This window comes from Mobula birostris, chromosome 4, assembly GCF_030028105.1.
Source record: "Mobula birostris isolate sMobBir1 chromosome 4, sMobBir1.hap1, whole genome shotgun sequence".
Classification (NCBI taxonomy): Eukaryota; Metazoa; Chordata; class Chondrichthyes; order Myliobatiformes; family Myliobatidae; genus Mobula; species Mobula birostris.
The window spans coordinates 201928097-201947401 of NC_092373.1; the positions used below are offsets into that span (position 1 = coordinate 201928097).

Below are 19305 nucleotides of genomic sequence, written 5' to 3' on the forward strand. Positions count from 1 at the left end.
TAGGTTTTCATCTGGAGTTGGTTCATGGGAATATGTGTCAGAACAGCTATTGAAGAGATTGTGGCAACAGATGTTGGCAAGACCTCAGACAAAGTCAAGAATCAAAAGGTTGACCATGGCGTAATGTTCTGAGCTGCGTACAGAAGTAATAATGCAAGTACTATCGTAGGAAAGGCGAGCTCAGGGCATGAGTCAACACCTGAAATTATGACATTGCAGCCATTAGTGAGACTTGGATGCAGGAGGGACAGGACCATCAGCTCAGTATTCCAGGGCTCCAGTCTTTTAGATGTGACAGAACAGGAGGGATTAAAGGGGGTGGGGTGAAGTTACTAGTCAAGGGAAATGTCACTGCAGTGCTTAGTCACTACAGTCTTGAGAAATCTACTAGTGAGGCATTATGGGTGGAACTGAGAAATAAGAAAGGTAGTCCTTGGGATTTAAAGGAAAAAAATTGTAGAGAGATCACAGTTAGTTTCATAGAACATAGAACAGTACAGCACAGTACAGGCCCTTCGGCCCACAATGTCATGCTGACCCTTAAACCCTACCCCCCCCATATAACCCCCACCTTAAATTCCTCCATATACCTGTCTAGTAGTCTCTTAAACTTCACTAGTGTATCTGCCTCCACCACTGACTCAGGCAGTGCATTCCAGGCACCAACCATTCTGAGTAAAAAATCTTCCTCTAATATCCCCCTTGAACTTCCCACCCCTTACCTTAAAGCCATGTCCTCTTGTATTGAGCAGTGGTGCCCTAGGGAAGAGGTGCTGGCTGTCCACTCTATCTATTCCCCTTAATATCTTGTATACCTCTATCATATCTCCTCTCATCCTCTTTCCAAAGAATAAATCCCTAGCTCCTTTAATCTCTGATCATAATGCATACTCTCTAAACCAGGCAGCATCCTGGTAAATCTCCTCTGTACCCTTTCCAATGCTTCCACATCTTTCCTATAGTGAGGCAACCAGAACTGGACACAGTACTCCAAGTGTGGCCTAACCAGAGTTTTATAGAGCTGCATCATTACCTCACGACTCTTAAACTCTATCCCACTACTTATGAAGGCTAACACCCCATAAGCTTTCTTAACTACCCTATCTCCCTGTGAGGCAACTTTCAGGGATCTGTGGACATGTACCCCGAGATCCCTCTGCTCCTCCATGCTACCAAGTAACCTACCATTTACTTTGTACTCTGCCTTGGAGTTTGTCCTTCCAAAGTGTACCACCTCACACTTCTCCGGGTTGAACTCCATCTGCCACTTCTCAGCCCACTTCTGCATCCTATCAATGTCTCTCTGCAATCTTTGACAATCCTCTACACTATCCACAACACCACCAACCTTTGTCACATCTGCAAACTTGCCAACCCACCCTTCTACCCTCACATCCAGGTCATTAATAAAAATCACGAAAAATAGAGCTCCCAGAACAGATCCTTGTGGGACACCACTGGTCACAACCCTCCAATCTGAATGTACTCCCTCCACCACCACCCTCTGCCTTCTGCAGGCAAGCCAATTCTGAGTCCACCTGGCCAAACTTCCCTGGATCCCATGCCTTCTGACTTTCTGAGTAAGCCTACCGCGTGGAACCTTGTCAAGTGCCTTACTAAAATCCATATAGATCACATCCACTGCACTATCCTCATCTATATGACTGGTCACCTCCTCAAAGAACCCTATCAGGCTTGTTAGACACGATCTGTCCTTCACAAAGTCATGCTGATTGCCCCTATTCAGACCATGTTTCTCTAAATGCCCAGAGATCCTATCTCTAAGAATCTTTTCCAACAGCTTTCTCACCACAGACGCAAGGCTCACTGGTCTATAAATACCCGGACTATCCCTACTACCTTTTTTGAACAAGGGGACAACATTCACCTCCCTCCAATCCTCCGGTACCATTCCCGTGGACAACAAGGACATAAAGATCCTAGCCAGAGGCTCAGCAATCTTTTCTCTCGCCTCGTGGAGCAGCCTGGGGAATATTCTGTCAGGCCCTAGGGACTTATCCATCCTAATGTATTTTAGCAACTCCAACACCTCCTCTCTCTTAATACCAACATGCTCCAGAACATCAACCTCACTCATATTGTCCTCACTGTCATCAAGTTCCCTTTCACTGGTGAATACCAGTGAGAAGTATTCATTGAGGGCCTCGCTCACTTCCACAGCCTCCAGACACATCTTCCCACCTGCATCTCTAATTGGTCCTACCTTCACTCCTGTCATCCTTTTGTTCTTCACATAATTGAAGAATGCCTTGGGGTTTTCCTTTACCCTACTCGCCAAGGCCTTCTCATGCCCCCTTCTTGCTCTCCTCAGCCCCTTCTTGAGCTCCTTTCTTGCTACCCTATATTCCTCAATAGACCCATCTGATCCTTGCTTCCTGAACCTCATGTATTCTGCCTTCTTCCACCTGACTAGATTTTCCACCTCACTTGTCACCCATGGTTCCTTCACCCTACCATTCTTTATCTTCCTCACCGGGACAAATTTATCCCTAACATCCTGCAAGAGATCCCTGAACATCGACCACATGTCCATAGTATATTTCCCTGCAAAAACAGGGAAACAAAGTTGTTATAGCAGGTGATTTTAACTTTCCACATATTGACTGGGAATTCCATACTGTCAAAGGACTGGCTAGGATAGAGTTTGTCAAATGTGTTCAGGAAAGATTTCCTTCATCAGTACATAGAAGTCCCAATGAGAGAATGCGATACTGGATCTGCTATTAAGGAATGAGACAGGTCAGGTGAAATAAGTTTGTGTAGGGGAATACTTTGCATCCGGTGACCACAATGCCATTAGTTTCAAAGGAAATATGCAAAGAGGTAGGTCTGGTCTGCAAGTTGAGATTCTAAATCGGAGAAAGGCCAATTTTGATGGCACCAGAACTGATCTGGCAAGTGTGGACTGGGACAGGCTGTTTTCAGGCAAAAATGTACTTAGAAAGTGGAAGGCCTCCAAAAATGGAATTTTGAGAGCACAAAGCTTTTATATGTCTGTCAGAATAAAAGGCAAAGATAACAATTGTAGGGAACCTTGCTTTTCCAAGAGATATTAAGGCCCTGGTTAAGAGGAGAAAAAAAAGGAGGCATGTCACAGATATATAGATAAGTAGGAACAAATGAGGTGCATCTGGAGTACAAGAAATGCAAGAGAACACTAGGGAAATAAATCAGGAAGGTGAAAGTAGGCATGAAGTTGAAGGAGAACCCCAAGGATTCTACAGATATATTAGGAGCAAAAGGATTGCGAGGATAAAATAGGTCCCCTGGAAGACCAGAATAGTACATCTACATGTGGAGATGGGGAAAACTTAAATGCATTCCTTACATCTGTACAGAGGAGGAGGTGTTTGCTACTGAGGCAAATCACATTGGATAAATCCCCAGATCCTGACAAGGTGTTCCCTTGGATCCCACGGGAGGCAAGTGCAGAAATTGCAGGGGCCCTGGCAGAGATATTTAAAACATCCTTAGCAGCAGGGAAGGTACTAGAGGATTGGATAGCTAATGCTGTTCTACCCTGTATCTCAATAAATAAATAAATATTCCCAATCTCTTCCCAGCCGCCCCCCACCCCGTTGATGAGGGTGCATGGTGAAAAAATACAAATTAATCTTGTCAGTACTTTCTGATACTTGGGAATAACTGCTCACACAATTCTGTGACATACTGCGTCCGGTGCTCCCGATGTGGCCTTCTATATATTGTCGAGACCCAACCCAGACTGGGAGATCGTTTTGCTGAACACCTACGCTCTGTCCGCCAGAGAAAGCAGGATCTCCCAGTGGCCCCACATTTTAATTCCACATCCCATTCCCATTCTGACATGTCTATCCACGGCCTCCTCTACTGTAGAGGTGAAGCCACACTCAGGTTGGAGGAACAACACCTTATATTTCATCTGGGTAGCCTCCAACGTGATGGCATGAACATTGACTTCTCTAACTTCCGCTAATGCCCCACCTCCCCTCGTACCCCATCCGTTACTTATACACACATTCTTTCTCTCTCTCTTTTTCTCTCTCTGTCCCTCCGACTTTACCCCTTGCCTATCCTCTGGCCCCCCCCCACCTTTTCCTTCTCTCTGGGCCTCCTGTCCCATGATCCTCTCTTATCCCTTCTGCCAATCAACTGTCCAGCTCTTGGCTCCATCCCTCCCCCTCCTGTCTTCTCCTATCATTTTGGATCTCCCCCTTCCTCTCCCACTTTCAAATCTCTTACTAGCTCTTCCTTCAGTTAGTCCTGACGAAGGGTCTCGGCCTGAAACGTCGACTATCTCTTCCTAGAGATGCTGCCTGGCCTGCTGCGTTCACCAGCAACTTTGATGTGTGTTGCTCTTTTCAAAATGAGTATGTTATTTTGTTAGATGTTTTGAATCCATAATAGTGCATGGGAATGCAATTATCAGAACAGGCCTTGATACAATTTCTCCAAATTGCTCCTCTCTGACCAGCTAAAATAGTTTTAAACCAAAAGTTAGCATAATGACCATTATTAAGCCAGAATTCTACAGGACAGGTACAGATATTCAGCCCAACTCATCACACTGGCCATCGGGCACCACTTTGTATTAGTCCTACTGCACAGCACTTGGTACATAGCCTTCTATGTCTAAGCAATTCAAGTGTTCACCTAAATATTTCTTAAATAACAATATTTCAATAAGGCGTTGGGATGTTGGGAGGAAAGCATCGGAGAGATGTCAGAGGTAGTGCTTCTTTTTTTAAAAACACAGACTGTGGTGGGTATGTGGAATGTATTGCTAAGGGTGGTGGTAGAGAAAGATACATAAGAGGCTTTTAAGAGATTCTCACATGGGCACGTTGATGAAAGTAAAATGGGGGGCTCTGTGGGAGGGAAGGGTTAGATCGATCTTGAGGTAGGTTAAAGTATTGGCACAATATCATAGGCTGTAGGACCTGCACTGTACTGTGTTCTATGTTCTAAATGCTATCAGTGAACCAGCTTCATCCATTCTCTCATGGTTCCCTTCATATTGCTTCCAAATCTTTTTCCCTTAGCCTAAATACATGTCCTCTCATTTTAAATATCTCTGATATAGAGAAAATTTCCTGCATATGTTTATCTATATTGCTCAATTTTATATGTCCCCTTTTAATCTGCACACTCTAGAGGCCTAGCTTCTCAGGACTCATTTTATAATTGAGCTGCTCCATCCCAGGCTACATCCTGGTGAATCACCTCTGCATCAGAACAACATGAGGTACTCCAACTGAAATCTGAACAACTATTTTATAACGTTGGCGCATAACCTCCAGCTTTCTATATTCAGTGCCTCAACTAATGAAAGCCAGCATCCCATATGCCTTCCTGTGCACTTCATGTACCTGCGATGTCACCTTCAAGGATCTATGAATTTGGAATCAGAGGCCACTCTGTTCCTAAATACTTCAAAGATTCTACCATTCATGTTTGCCTGAGTCTCCCTGGAACTCCCAGAATGCGTCACCTCACAACTGTTTGGATTAGAATCCATCCGTAATTTCTCAGTCCCATTTTACCAACACATCAGCATCTGTCTGCAGCCTAAAACTACCTTCCACATGGTCAACAACTCACCAACCTTCATGGCATCTACAATCTTAACTATTATGAATGCCACATCCACATCTAAATCAATTATGTACATTGCAAACAGCAAACATCCTAGTGGGACTCCACTTACCACAGGTACCAAATTGCAACAATATCAATTCAGCATCACCCAGTCTCCGTTTGCCAAGATAATTTTGGATCTAATTTGCTAACTTGTCCTGGGTACCATGGGTTCTAACATTTTCAATCAGAGTCCGGCATTGGACTTCGTCAAAAGCTTTTCTAAAGCCCTCTCCAATTCAATACACTTTGTTACCTCTTCAAAGAATTCAATCAAATCAGTCGGACCAGGATCTCTCATTGACAAGGCCACAATGGCCATCTCTGAATCAGTTTGGATAGTATTGGGGAGTGGATATAAATGGCATCCTGGAAGACAACATTGCAACAGCCTAGTTCATGGCATCATAGAAGAGGAAGAACAACCAGAAAAGAGAGAGTTAGACAGGATTCTGTTATGACAGGGATATCAGTTCAAAGTAAATTTATTAACAAAGTACATACAGGTTATGATATGTTCGTGCTGTTGGTGTAAATTTAAGCCGACTTGGCAGGGGAAGAGGACTCAAATAAGTTGTTCAGATGGAGAGATACTTCAGTCAGAGGATAAAGATTTATTTCGTCCAGAAAGCAAGAGAACATCAGGGTGAATTCTAAGCAAAAATGCATCTGTTTTAATGGAAGGAGACTCACTAGTAAAGTGGATACACTCAAGCTATAATAAGTAACTGGATGTCAAGGGATGTTAAGAGTTAGATAAAGAGAAAAAGAGCAGGTTACAAGAAGTACGTTTGTAATAAAGGGAGAGGACACTGCAGATTTTGAAAGTGTAAGCATTTAAAAAAGAAATTAGGAAAGCTAAGAGAGGTCAAGTGAAATCACTGGCAGACAAGATTAGGGTAAATATCCAAAGGTGTTCTGTAAGCATATTGAAGGCAAAAAAAAAACCACTAGGTATAAAGTAAGGGTCCATGTGAGGAATTATATATAGAATTAAAAGGGCTAAAACCTGACTGACTTGTTTTGCAGCTTGGCTAGTCGTGCTGTGAGAATAATATTGCAAGACAACTGAGGAACAAAGGAGTACTTGTGCATGAGAAAGCTGCTTTGTGTAACCACTAATCAAGGATGTCTGGCAACATGAGAGTACTATGTGATAACGAATGTTTTAACAAGCAGCCCCAGACAGTGTTCAGGGCTCACTTGATTGCAGATTTTCCAGGCTCTATGAGTGGGAGCTCTGTAGTATCAACTGAGATGCAAGCTTGCTAATAAACAGTATGTAACCTTAAGTAAACTGTATTTGACAATTATTCCCTTGGTCTGAACCTAAAGTCCTCTGGTAGAAAGGCAGATTGACACATGAATACCTTTCTATCAATATTGACAAAGTAAATAGACTGTAGCTGGAGAATTCAATAAAGGGGTAGTTGAAAGTCTGGTGCAAATCTCTGTAAGTAGAGAGGTACTAAATGCCTTGGTGGGCTTAAAGGTGCATAAATTCCTGGGACCAGATGGAATTTATCTAAAGGTGCTGAGAGAGGCAAGAGAAGAGACTGCTAGCACTCTGACTAAGTGAAGGAAGAAAATATGCTCTCCCTTTTCAACTATGTAGGGAAAAGCCTAGGACTATAGACCTGTGAAGCTAACATCAATGGGAGGGAAGATGCTGGAAAAAATTCATTAGGGGAGAAATCATGATAACTTGGAGAGACAGGGACTAATCACAGACAACCAGCATGGCTTTCTCAAAGACAAATTTTGTCTGACTAATTTCATTGAATTCTTTGAAGATGTAACTAATTGCTGTAGTCTTACATAGACTTTAAAATGCCTTTGATAAAGTCCCACGAGGAGTCTTCTTCAGAATGAGACAGAGGGTGAAGGCAGAGAGTTATTTTGCAATTGGACGTCTGTGATTAGTGGCAGCCCACCATGATCCCTGCTGCTTGTAATAACCATGAATGTCTTGGACATGGATGTGGCAGGCAATATCAATATGTTTGTTGATGACACAAAAATTGGTGGAATTGTTAATGTGGAGGGTAGTCTGAGGCTACAGACAGATGTTTGGTGAAATGTGCTAAAAAATTCTGCATGACAAATGTGAGGTGATGCAACTTAGGAGCATTAATGAGGCTTGGAGGTACATTATGAACAGCAAGTTCCTGGGGAGTATTGAGGGGAACAGAGTAACTTCAGAGTACAATTGTATAGATCAGTGATGGTGACATTACAGATAAGATAATTGAATTGAATTGAGTGATCTTTATTGTCATTTATACATAGGTACAATGAAATTCTATTTAGCTTCCTCTCAGGCAATTAAATAACTACTACTAGTCAAATCAGGCCTAGGGGGCTGGTGTCGGGCAGATTAAGGCAATTAAATAAAGCGGTAGATAAAAACAAGACAGTAATAGAAAATCAGTATTAAACAGATAAGTAGCAGAAAATAAGTTGCAGCAGCACCAGAATATCACAGTAATGCACAAAGTGCCGTTATGCAAGTATTTGAGTGCTCGTGTGTGCATGTGTGTGCTCACAGTTTGTCATTGTTCTGTGGGAGTGGTGTGATGGAGACCACAGCTCTGGGATAGAAGCTGTTCCTCAGTCTATTTGTTCTGGCTTTTAGTGTCCTGAACCTTTTGCTAGACGGCAGCAGGTCAAACAGGGAGTGGCCGTGGTGCGTAGTGTCTCTGGTTATGCTGATTGCTTTCCTCCTGAGTCTGCTGGAATAGATGGTGTCCAGTCCTGGGAGCTCCAGCCTGACAATTCGCTGGGCCGCCTTCACCACGCGATGCTGGTCTTGTTGCTCAGCGGCTGTGCAGCTGGCACACCGCACTGTGGCGTTGTCGGTCAGGATAGTTTCAACTGTGCTTCTGTAGAAGTTAAGCAACAGCTTTTGTGGGAGTTTGGCCTGTTTCAGCTTTCTGAGGAAGAGTCTTTGTTGTGCCTTTTTTTTTTATAAACAATGAGGTGTTGGTGGTCCATGTCAGCTGTTTTGACAACATAACTCCAAGGAACTTTAGGTCTTCCACACTACCTCTCCACGTATATGGAGGGGGGTGTGTACTCTGTCCTTTGACCTCCTGAAGTCAATGATCATCTCTTTTGTTTTAGAAGTGTTAAGCACCAGGTCGTTGTCCTTACTCCACTCCTTCAGATGATCCACCTCAAGCCTGTAGGCTGTTTCATCCTCGTCCAAGATCAGGCCAACCTCTGTGGTATCGTCTGCAAATTTAATTATGGAGTTGGAGGTGTAGATGGGGGTGCAGTCGTGTATTAGGAATGTAGCTAGAAAGTTATAGGAAATATTTCCCATAGTTGGGCCATTTAAAACATGTGATGGGGTTAATGCCCACTGGTCGGCATGGACAAGTTATGTCAAATGGCTCATCTCCATGCTGCAGGATTCCATGACATTATGACTAGTCAGTCCCTTTTTTTATGTGATCATTAATCATCTCACTCAAACTTTTCCACTGTCTCCTCCCTATCACTGGTGCCTGGGTCACAGTTCCAAAGTTATAAAGCTTTCCCTTACTAACTTTCTTGAAAAGGACCACCACAGCTGCCATTCTTCCCTTCATCCGATACTTTACATGCACAATGGCAATTTAAATATCTCAGCCACAGACCCAGAAATCTCATCCCTTGCCTCCAGTAGCAGCCTGTTCAGCCCTAGCTTCTTGGTTCTTAGTTTCTTGCCTCTTTGCTTCACCTACTCTAATGAATCTTGGTCAATGACATTTTTGGTCCTTGTTCTTTAGTAAACAACAAAATGATGGTAGATGAGGAAAAGTAGGAAGAAAATAGTATTGGAATATTTTCTAACCATAACTATTTATAACTAATTAATAGCATAAAAGTAATGGCATCAACACCATAAAGGAGAGGCCCACCATTGAAAGTGAACCCTTACTTGTCTGTTGTATTCTTCTTCATGTTCCATCCACATGTACTCAGCAAAAGGATTTGGCTCATTTTCAGTATGTCCATTGGATACAATGACGTCCTGTGCTCCAGAGCCTGACGTCATATTTGTCATATTAGGAGCCTTCATGTCTAAGGAATCAGTCTGAAATGTAGAACACAAGAAAGAGAGGCAGATTAATGACTGAAAACATTTAGCTCCGAAATACCCTGAATGCATAAGAATATACTGGATGTATAACAAAAACTAGCCATCAGAAATAAAAGTATTCTGCACACTGTAGGGTAATTGGGTAAGTGCCCAATGAATGTAATCATGGGATGGGACTTGGACCTAAATTGAACTAAAGCACACTTAAAAGTTTGTTGTTAAAAGTTCAGCTGCGCACATGCTACCCTTTCACAGACAAATTTTCCAGATGGTGTGTTGTAATACTTCACACCTGTGACCTGACCTCATACTTCCCAGCAACATAAGGTGCAGGGATAGATGTGATAAGGTTCACAACTCTTCTGATGAACTCACCATTTTCCTCAGTTGTTCAAATGATCAGAAGAAAAAGTTGTTCCAGGCAGTCACTAGAGGTAAAGAAACAAACGTAAGGGCCGGGCCATCGAATAGCAGAGAAGAAACAAAAACGACCATGAGAAAAGTCCAGGTTTCATACTGAGCAGTATATCAAGATACCATGGGGTTCTTTTAAAATTTTATGCATTTTCAGATTTACTGAACACCAAGTAAAAAAAATCATGGTCCTTTGGAAATTTCTAAACTTTCTCTGATACCCCAAATGTACCTACCAAATTCCCACTTAGCAGAGATGGGCAGTATTTCTGTCCTCTACAGCCAGACTCGTATACCAACTCATCAATACCAAATGAAGTGCCACCCTGAGCTATCCCATATGCCTGCATTTGGCCCATAGTCCTCTAAACCTTTCCTTTCTTTGAATTTGTCCAAAAACACTGTCATTGAGTTTCTTCTACCCTTCCACTGGCATATCATTCCATATGATCTGTATAGAAATATTTCTGGAATAAAAATTGAAAATGCTGAAAGCACTCTATATGTGAAGCCAGAATCAGAGATAACACTTCAGGTTGATGAGCTTTCATTAGAACTATGAAAAATTAAAAATAAACTGGTTCAGATAAAGAGCCTCAACCTCAAGTGCTAGCTAGTTGCTTCTCTTGCCACAGATGCTGCCTGACTTGCTGCGTATGGCAAGTGAATAAAGACTGTGGCGATGGTCAGAATTCCACTGGGGAATTAAAAGGCCCACAGGCTACCTTAATGTGGGATGCAGGAGTAGAGGCATTTGACATACATTAAAATTGGCACCGATTACTCCAAGTTTGACCTACTCTGACCTTTCTGATACTTTTCAATGTAAGCTTATTATCTGTCTAGGCACATTATAGCCATCATGGCTCAACAATGAATTCAACAATATAATCACTTCCAACATTCTACACCACACACCTGGTACTTCTTCTCCTGGTACTTTATTCACCTTTTCCAATTTACAACTCCTTCAGACATACATTTACCACCCACTTTTAACTGGCAGCAGCAGCATTTATGTCATTCAATCTCTCCCGAATTCCACCCTACCACAGACCTTTTCTTTTGTCTTCTCTATCACTCTCCTCTTTCTCTGCAACTTTAAACATATTCTATGTCTAACACTTCCCAGTTCTAATGAACTTTTGCTTTTTCCACAGATGCTTGTCTATGTTTATTTCAGATTTCCAACATGTGAGAATTTTTCTTTTAAACTGATCAACACTTAGCTGAACCAATAAATAAGTGTATTCTAGGTTAATCTTCAAGCACAGGTAAATTCCCTGAGAGGAAGATGAGAAATAAACTGTTAAAAAGATGGATTCTTCTTTAAGAAAATAATTTGTGTACCTTTGTTTTGAGTTATCCTTCACAAAACCATCAAACTAATCAGAATACCATCTTAGACAAGACATTTAACAACACATTTGGGACAGCACTCAACATCTACCTATTCTATCACTAGTACATCATGATCCAATGCAAACAATGTAATGCACCACAATGAATCAACTTAATTCTTTGTCCAAAATCTTCAATAAAGAGCTCATCTGGATATAGAACATTGTGCTGTCTGAATCAAACCCTGAAACTCCATTACCAAAGGTCACCATAGAAACAGCAAAGCATAACTATAGCAACTCAAAAAAGCTCAAAGTTCACCTCAGGGTAACTAGGAATTGGTAATAAATATGCCCTTACATGTGTCTCCAATATTGTACAATTCTGAGGGGGTCCATAGTTTTCTACAAGTTTACTCTTTTTTTTCCTCTACCTATGCAAGTATTATATAGCCCACGTACTCAGGGGATATACAACAGAGACTGGTGATGCAGCAAGATAGTGCACAAAGTCAAGAAAATTAATTATTTTCTCTGCAACAGTGGCAAGTTTGCAGTTACTAGATTTGTTCTGTGGCAAGATGCATTTCTGTGAATACATATCCAAAGATCCAAGTGGATGGAATGATATGCTTATCTCTTTCAGACAGATTGGTGCCATAAACTTTCACTGCAGCTCAGAGACAGCAAACGTCTTCAAATTAAAAACCAGTACAATAGTGCTCCTATCATTTTGGATCTCCCCCTCCCACTTTCTAATCTCTTTCTATCTTTTCTTTCAGTTAGTCCTGACGAAGGGTCTTGGCCCGAAACGTCGACTGTACTTCTTCCTATAGATGCTGCCTGGTCTGCTGTGTTCACCAGCATTTTTTGTGTGTGTTGCTACAATAATGACACTAGCATTCTACAATATTCAAACCACACTTCGTTTGATTTGAATTTCCATGCTTTGCATTATGGAACCTGGAGATACTAGATTACAAAATAAACACCAAGATTCTCAAATACTCAAAGAAATAACACAATCACGGTTTCTAACTACTTAAGACAGAGTCTTCACTGTGACATGTTAAGGCCATTGCATGAACTGCATTTAGAGAAAACTAGCAAGCCTAAAAGCAAGATTAAGTAATATAGTTGGAGATTTATGCTGAAGTATTATGTACAATTCAGGACTTTTGTTCTGGGCCTTACTACTTGATTCCTCAAATTTTCCTCCTAACAGAACTTTAAAAATTCCATGATCAGCAACTTCTGAACATTTACTCATCTGACTGACAGTCTCACAGATATGTCAGATCTTCTTTTCTCACTAGGCGCCCACATAGCTTTCAAGCACAGGATATTGGAGGGCAATATCAGCCAATTTGCTTCTCCCTTTGGTAAAATTCAAATGCAGCACTGAGATTCTAACTGATCTCAAAGTTTCAACCTATAACCTAAGCGAACAGAAAGGTTAACCATTGCAGAGCAAATACTCAATCTTAATTTTGACAAATTAAGAAACTCATTCTATTTAAATAGGAAGTCTTAAAAGTTCTGACATGTGAAAACACCATTTCTAAGTTTCTCCACATACAGGATGAAAATGCAGACCCAGCAAACCAAAGATAACTTTAAAAAAAATATATTCCTCCACTGTAAACAAGTACTCGGACTAAAGCAAGCAATTTACCATGAATCAATGTACAGTTCAGAGTACAAACTTATTCCATGAGGAATTAAGATTCAAAATCTGCATCGAAAAGGCACATAGCAAAGGCTGCTTTCTTACTGGAATCAAGAGTTTTGGAAAGGCCTCAAAAGAACGAGTCAGAAATGCTTTTCCTCAACACCTCACAGCTGGTTATCCTAAGTACAGACTGAAGAACACATCACCTGTGCACTTTTGGCCAGTCGACGTGGCAAGAAAGATCTTCATAAAAAAAGATGGCTACTTATGCACAAGCATATCTCAATGAGAAAGTTCTACTGGAAATCTAATTAGCATTTTCAATACACTGTATATTGCAGCAGCATGGCAATTATGCGATAAGTTTAGAATTTTGGCTCTTTTAATATTTGTTAACTTGATTAAAAAGTTTTTAACATGAAGCTTGTTGAGCTCATATTGCAGTATCCACAACAGCTTTTCAAAGGTGCGAGTGTTCCTTAAATGATTTCTCTCCTCCTCCTCCTCCATAAAAATCTGTATCAGATGAACCCTCATGAAGCATTAGACTTTGGCATAATGCCAATGGCCCAAACTCCAGAAACTCTATACAGTAAAAACATGAAATAATCCCCACCTGGCTAGCACAGTGTATTAAAAAAACCAGATCACTCAGCACAGAGCAAGAACAAACAAATTAACTTTTTAACAAACTAGACAGACTGGCAAACTGACCTTTTCACAGATCCTCATCCATTAAGATGAAAACTACATTTAAATATTAAATAATAGTAATAATGCAGTTATATTTTACAACAGCACTGCAAAATCCTCATGAAAATTTTCCAGAGATCGAGGCTTTTAGCTGCTTAACATGACGCAACCACTGGTCATTTGACACCTACAATGTGCTCCAACCCCCACCACACACATTCTACTGTGCAAATAAGTGCAGTGCACTAACCAAGTTTGAAAGGACCAAAATCAAGATTGTTTAATGTCATTTCCAGTACACAAGTGTAAAGGAGAGAAAAAAAATTGTTACTCTGGAACCAAAGATCAAAAACAAAAACAATCGGGGGTCGGGGAGGATGCAATTACAAAGCTAAGCTACACATCCAAAGATATTAGATTGCCTTTCAGCATCCTATCTCCAGAAGTTATTCGTCTTTTTATAACAAAGAGGTCTTTTTACCATGAAAGAAAAATCAAAACAGTTGCTAAAACTGCAAGATCGTTTGTCAGTCTGCTTATAGTTTTTCATAAATTCTATTGCGTTTCTTTAAGATCCTGAAAATGCCTGCAAGAAAATAAATGTCAAGGTAGTATATAGTAACATATACATAGTTTGATAATAAATTTTGACTACTTTGACGATAAAACCTGTGTTTTTATGAATGAAATATGTGAAATGTTATGTAAGTGAACATATATTTTCAACCTAGTATCCACCATTCTCAATGTTCATTTTTGTCCAAAAAAGCTTGAAATTAGTGTTGAACATGATGCTTTAAACTTCCAAAACACTTTGTTTGAATCTCTTTTGAAAGGTTTCTAGCCCTGCCACAGAAGTGAACCAATCACAAATGATACTCTGTGACTGTGATGATAGTAACTGATCTTCATCCTTCTCAATTTGACCGAAGTCTTGTTCCTTCAATGTCTCTGTCGTTCAGGTTAATGAGAGTTAACAGTTCTTATTAACAGACTTAAAACAGAACAATGGCTTTTCTCCCCTAAACTACACGATTATCTCTGGTGCCAAAGAATTATTTTTAGTCAATAGCTCTATCCACCCACATGCCACTCCTTGACAATATAATCAGATCCCACATGTATGCTCATTATATCAGAAGATTGTATCGACAAGGTTAAAACCTTGGGAACAGTAAGCCAGAAAAAGGCTGTGAAGAGCATGGAAGGGATGGGGAAAATGAAAATCAGAAATTAAATTACTTTCCACTTCACTATGCATTTCTCAGTTGGTATTCCATCCCTAAACTGTCAAATGTTTGTCAGACATTCAAACACAGGATGTGCAAAAATTTACTTTCACTGGATACTAATGAGGATAAAGCTGTCGACTGCAGTCCTCATCTCAAACTATTTGCAAGCCAACTCTGCTTCTCTCCTTAGCAAGAATGACCACAAACCAAGAGCCATATTTAACTGATGAGCTTCCAAAAAAATATCTGCCTTATTTACTTACAACATGAGAAGACATGGCAATTCTGTCCCAGCTTCAGCTCATCAAGGAGTGAAACTCTCACCCATGTTTAACTTACCTGGAATTCCAATTAGCACCTAGCTACCCTCACTCCTAGAAACATAGATATCTACAGCACATTACAGGCCCTTCGGCCCACAATGTTGTGCCGACCACGTAACCTACTCTAGAAACTGCTTAGAATTAACCTATCGCATAGCCCCCTATTTTTCTAACCTCCATGTACCTATCTAAGAGTCTCTTAAAAGACCCTATTATATCTGCCTCCACCACCTTCGCTGGCAGTGCATTCCGTGTACCGACCACTCTCTATGTGAAAAACTTACCTCTGACATCCCCCTTGTACCTTACTTCCAAGCATCTTAAAACTATGCGGCCTCATGTTAGCCATTTCAGCCCTGGGTAAAAGCCTTTGGCTATCCCACACGATCAATGCCACTCCATCTCATACACCTCTATCAGGTCACCTCTCATCCTCCAACGCTGCAAGGAGAAAAGGCTAAGTTCACTCAGCCTGTTCTCAGAAGGTACGCTCTCCAATCCAGGCAACATCCTTGTAAATCTACAGTATACGCTCTCTACAGTATCCACATCCTTCCAAAGTGAAGTGACCAGAACGGAACACAGTACTCCAAGTGCCTAACTAAGGGTTTATATAGCTGTAACATTACCTCGCTGCTCTTGAACTTAATACCACAGTTGATGAAGGCCTACACACCATACATCTTAACAACACTGTTGACGTATCAAATCTCCTCAAACTCCGAATGAAATATAGCCACAGTCATACATTATTTGTAACTGCTTCGATATGTTGGGCCTAGGATAGATCCGCAGAGATTATGGCACCCAGAAACCTGAAACTGCTCAACCTTTCCGGTTCTGATCCCTCAATGAAGACTGGTGTGTGTGCCCTCGTTTTATACTTTCTAAAGTCAACAATCAATTCTTTGGTCTTACTGATGTTGAGTGCAAGGTTGTTGCTGTGATGTCACTCAACCAGATGACCTATCTCACTCCTGTACACCTTCTCGTCATCATCTGAAATTCTACCAATAGTTGTGTCGTCAGCAAATTTATAAGACCATAAGATATAGGAGCAGAATTAGGCCATCCGGCCGATCGAGTCTGCTCCACCATTCAAGCATGGCTGATCCTTTTTATAAAATCTCCTCAACCTCAGATCCTGGCCTCCCCCCCCCGCCCCCGGAAACTTTGATGCCATGTTCAATCAAGAACCTATCAATCTCTGCCTTAAATACACCCAACAACGTGGCTTCCACAGCTGCACGTGGCAACAAATTCCACAAATTCACCACCTTTTCTCTGCATCTGTTTTGAAAGGGTGCCCCTCTAACCTGAGGCTGTGCCCTCTTGTCCTAGACTCTCCCACCATGGAAAACATCCTTTCCATATCTACTCTGTCTAGGCCTTTAAAAATTTGAAAGGTTTCAATGAGATCCACCCTCATCTTTCTGATTTCCAGTAAGCACAGACCCAGAGCCATCAAACATTCCTCGTATGATAACCCTTTCATTCCCAGAATCATCCCTGTGAACCTCCACTGAACCCTCTCCAATGACAACACATCTTTTCTTAAATGATGAGCCCAAAACTCTTCACAATACTCAAGGTGAGGCCTCATGACTGCCTTATAAAGCCTCAGCATCACATCCCTGCTCTTATTCTAGATCTCTTGAAATGAATGTTAGCATTGCATTTGTCTTCTCAACCTGCAAGTTAACCTTTTGGGTGTTCTGCACAAGGACTCCCAAGTCCTTTTGCATCTCAGATTCCTGGATTTTCTCCCCATTTAGAATATAGTCTGTACATTTATTTCTACTACCCAAGTGCATGGCCATACATTTTTCAACATTGTATTTCATTTGCCACTTTCTTGCCCATTCTCCTAATCTGGCTAAGTGCTTCTGCATCCTACCTGTTTCCTCAACATTACCTGCCCTTCCACCAATCTTCATATCATCTGCAAACCTGGCAACAAAGCCATCTATTCCATCATCTAAATCATTTATATACAGCATAAAAAGTGGTCCCAAAACCAACCCTTGCGGAACATCACTAGTCACTGGCAGCCAACCAAAAAAGGATCCTTTTATTCCCACTCACTGCCTCCTACCAATCAGCCAATGTTCTTACCATGTTAGTAACTTTCCTGTAATACCATGAACTCTTAACTTGGTAAGCAGCCTCATATATGGCACCTTGTCAAAGGCCTTCTGAAAGTCCAAATATATAACATCCACTGCATCCCCTTTATCTATCCTACTTGTAATCTCCTCAAAGAATTCCAACAGGTTCGTCAGGCAGGATTTTCCCTGAAGGAAACCACGCTGACTTAGTACTATCTTGTCCTGTGTCACCAAGTACTCCATCACCTCATCCTTAATAATTGACATTAACATATTTCCAATCACTGAGGTCAGGTTAACTAATCTATAATTTCTTTTCTGCTACCTTCTTCCTTTCTTAGAGAGTAGAGTAACATTTGCAATTTTCCAGTCCTCTGGTGCCATGCCAGAGTCCAATGATTTTTGAAAGATAATTTCTAATGCCACCACAATCTCCAACACTGCCGCTTTCAGAGCCCTGGGGTGCAGTTCCTCTGGTCTGGGTGACTTACGTACCTTTAGGTCTTTCAGCTTTTTGAGCCCCTTCTCTCTTGTAACAGTAACTGCACCCACTTCTTTTCTTTCACACACTACAACATCAGGCACACTGCTAGTGTCTTCCACAGCGAAGACTGATGCAAAATACTCAGTTAGTTCATCAGCCATCTCCTTGTTCCCCCGCTATTATTTCTCCTACCTCATTTTCTAGTGGTCCTATATCCACTCTCACTTCTCTTTTATTTTTAACATACTTGAAAAAACTTTCACTATCCACTTTGATATTATTTGCTAGCTTGCTTTCATATTTTATCTTTTCCCTTCCAATGATTTTTTTAGTTGCTCTCTGTAGGTTTTTCAAAACTGCCCAATCCTCTATTTTCCCACTAATTTTTGCTTTGTTGTATGCCCTTTCTTTTGCTTTTACAATAGCTTTGACTTCCTTGTCAAAATCATGGCGATTGTACTATTTTACCATTTGAGTATTTCATCAGTATTGGAATACACATGTCCTGCACCTTCCTTATTTTTCCCAGAAATGCACACCATTGCTGCTCTGCTGACATTCCTGCCAGTATCTCCTTCCAATTTACTTTGGCCAACTCCTCTCTCATACCACTGTAATTTCCCTTTTTCCACTAAAATACTGTTACATTAGACTTTACTTTCTCCCTATCAAATTTCAAGTTGAACACAATCATATTGTGATCACTGGTTCCTAAGGGTTCTTCTACCTTAAGCTCCCTAATCACCTCCAGTTCGTTACATAACACCCAATCCTGCATAGCTGACCCTCTAGTAGGCTCATCGACAAACTGTTCTAAAAAGCTCTCTCTTAGGCATTCAACAAACTTACTCTCTTGAGATCCATTACCAACCTGATTTTCCCCAATCGACCTGCATGTTAAAATCTCCCATGACTACCGTAACACTGCCCTTTTGACTCACCGTTTCTATTTATAGATTGCATTTGAGCTGTGCCTAGCCACACAGTCAGTGTACAGGAATAGAGGAGTGGGCTGAGCACACATCCTTGAGGTGAGCCAGTGTTGATTATCAGCAAGGTGGAGATGTTATTTCTAATCTGAAACAGAACATGATCTTCCGGTGAGGACCCAGTTGTAGAGAGAAGTACAGAGGCCCTGGTTCTTGTACTTTTTGATCAGAACTATAGGAATGATTGTGTTAAGCATTGAGCTATCATCAATTAACAGAAGCCTGGTGTAAATATTAGTATTATCCAGGAGATCGAAGGCTGCATGAAGAGTCAATGAGAGAGCATCTGCTGTAGACCTATATAAGCGATTGAAGTGGGTCTTGGT

General features: G+C 41.2%; 1 protein-coding gene across 1 annotated transcript in view; it reads right to left on the bottom strand.

Annotated features, from left to right (window-relative positions):
• paip2b (poly(A) binding protein interacting protein 2B) overlaps window positions 1-19305 on the bottom strand; it is a 122628-nt gene that overhangs the window by 66578 nt on the left and 36745 nt on the right. Inside the window, exon 2 of the mRNA XM_072256770.1 lies at window positions 9563-9718. Within this exon, the coding sequence (XP_072112871.1) occupies window positions 9563-9718 (156 nt within the window). The remainder of the gene's footprint in view (window positions 1-9562; window positions 9719-19305) is intronic.